Source organism: Bison bison, unplaced genomic scaffold, assembly GCF_000754665.1.
Source record: "Bison bison bison isolate TAMUID 2011002044 unplaced genomic scaffold, Bison_UMD1.0 scf7180017864482, whole genome shotgun sequence".
Taxonomy (NCBI): domain Eukaryota; kingdom Metazoa; phylum Chordata; class Mammalia; order Artiodactyla; family Bovidae; genus Bison; species Bison bison.
In genome coordinates this window covers 36,104-37,706 of record NW_011495042.1, presented here as the reverse complement: position 1 = coordinate 37,706, position 1,603 = coordinate 36,104, and the positions used below count along the sequence as shown (strand labels likewise).

General features: G+C 57.0%; 1 protein-coding gene across 1 annotated transcript in view; it reads left to right on the top strand.

Annotated features, from left to right (window-relative positions):
* Window positions 1–275: 275 nt before the first annotated feature.
* LOC105004671 (cathelicidin-2) overlaps window positions 276–1,603 on the top strand; it is a 1,645-nt gene continuing 317 nt past the window's right edge. The window contains exons 1-4 of the mRNA XM_010862337.1: window positions 276–474; window positions 588–695; window positions 840–911; window positions 1,500–1,591. Of these exons, the coding sequence (XP_010860639.1) occupies window positions 277–474; window positions 588–695; window positions 840–911; window positions 1,500–1,591 (470 nt within the window). The 5' untranslated portion in view covers window position 276. The remainder of the gene's footprint in view (window positions 475–587; window positions 696–839; window positions 912–1,499; window positions 1,592–1,603) is intronic.

Below are 1,603 nucleotides of genomic sequence, written 5' to 3'. Positions count from 1 at the left end.
TCTCCTGGAGGACACAACCCTCTTGAGCAAGCCTGCCTGTGACACTTGCCATGGGGTCCAGGAGAGGCCAAAACACTGTCAGGAGATGGAGAAACCATTTCTTCACCTTGTATAGGGTCCTTCCTGCCCACTGCCCAGCAGTCCTGTGAGGCCACAGCAGTGGCTGAGGCAAGTCCTTCTCACATGCTGGGAGGAGGGCAGGGATGGGGCAGGTCAGGGCCCAGGCTGAGCATAAAAGGAGGGTTCCTCAGGCTGGGAGGATGAGGACTGGGGACCATGGAGACCCAGAGGGCCAGTCTCTCCCTGGGACGGTGGTCACTGTGGCTGCTGCTGCTGGGACTAGTGCTGCCCTCGGCCAGCGCCCAGGCCCTCAGCTACAGGGAGGCCGTGCTTCGTGCCGTGGATCAGTTCAATGAGCGGTCCTCAGAAGCTAATCTCTACCGCCTCCTGAAGCTAGACCCTACACCCAATGATGTGAGTTATGAAGGGATCTGGGGAGGGGGCCAGCTAGTTGGGGGGCAGGGAGACAGATCAGAGAAAGGAGAATGAGCCCAAATCCAGTTTCCCCTACTTTGACCCATGACCAGGACTTCAACCCAGGCACCAGAAAGCCTGTGAGCTTCACGGTGAAGGAGACCGATTGCCCCAGGACAACCCAGCAGCCCCTGGAGCAGTGTGACTTCAAGGAGAATGGGGTGAGCCTGGGAGCGGGGGAGAAGAATGGCAGATGCTTCCCAGGGATTGGACAGCGGGCTTGGGGACGATTACCAATTCCTGGGAGGAGGCCGGGAGGTTATGGCCACAGGGGTTCCAGTTTGACCTTGAACCTCCCCTTCCAGCTGGTGAAACAGTGTGTGGGGACAGTCACCCTGGACCCGTCAAATGACCAATTTGACATAAACTGTAATGAGGTGAGTGACCCCTTCTGGACTGTGGGGTTTCTGGGCAGGGTAAGTATGTGAAACATCCTTTGGACCAATGACCCGCTGCCCCAATGAGGGCAGAGAAAGGCCCTCCCACCCGGGCCCACCTTCCCTGAGCCCCAGGTCTCCAGCCCTGGCTGTGCATCCCTTAAAGCAGTGGTTCTCTAATGGGGTCCCCACCCGGGAACTGACAGCAAGGCAGATTCTCAGCACCACTCAAACCAACTGAATCCGACTCTGGGGTGAGGTCCAGCCATTTATATTTTCACAAGGCCTGCAGGGGACTCTGACTGTGCAGAAGCTTGAGTCACTGATTCAGTATTGATCTTTTATGCCCTGCTTTCCTGGGATGGGTTTGTGATCCTGGAAAGCCCCTTATCATCTGTGGGCCTCGGTTTCATCTCTGTCTGTGGTATGGAGATTTAGCCATATGCTCCAAGGGTCACAGCCAGAGGGTGATCTGGGTCCCTAAGGTTCCTGGAGTCTTCTAGGAATGCGCTGGCAGATGTGGGGGGAGGGGTCTTGTCTTGACCTTCACCCGGTTCTCACAAGAAACCTGTTTTTATTGGTTCACAGCTTCAGAGTGTCAGATTTCCTCCACCAATCCGTCCTCCACCAATACGTCCGCCGTTCTTTCCGCCGATCGGCCCGCCTATCCGCCCGCCGATCCTCCCGCCGAT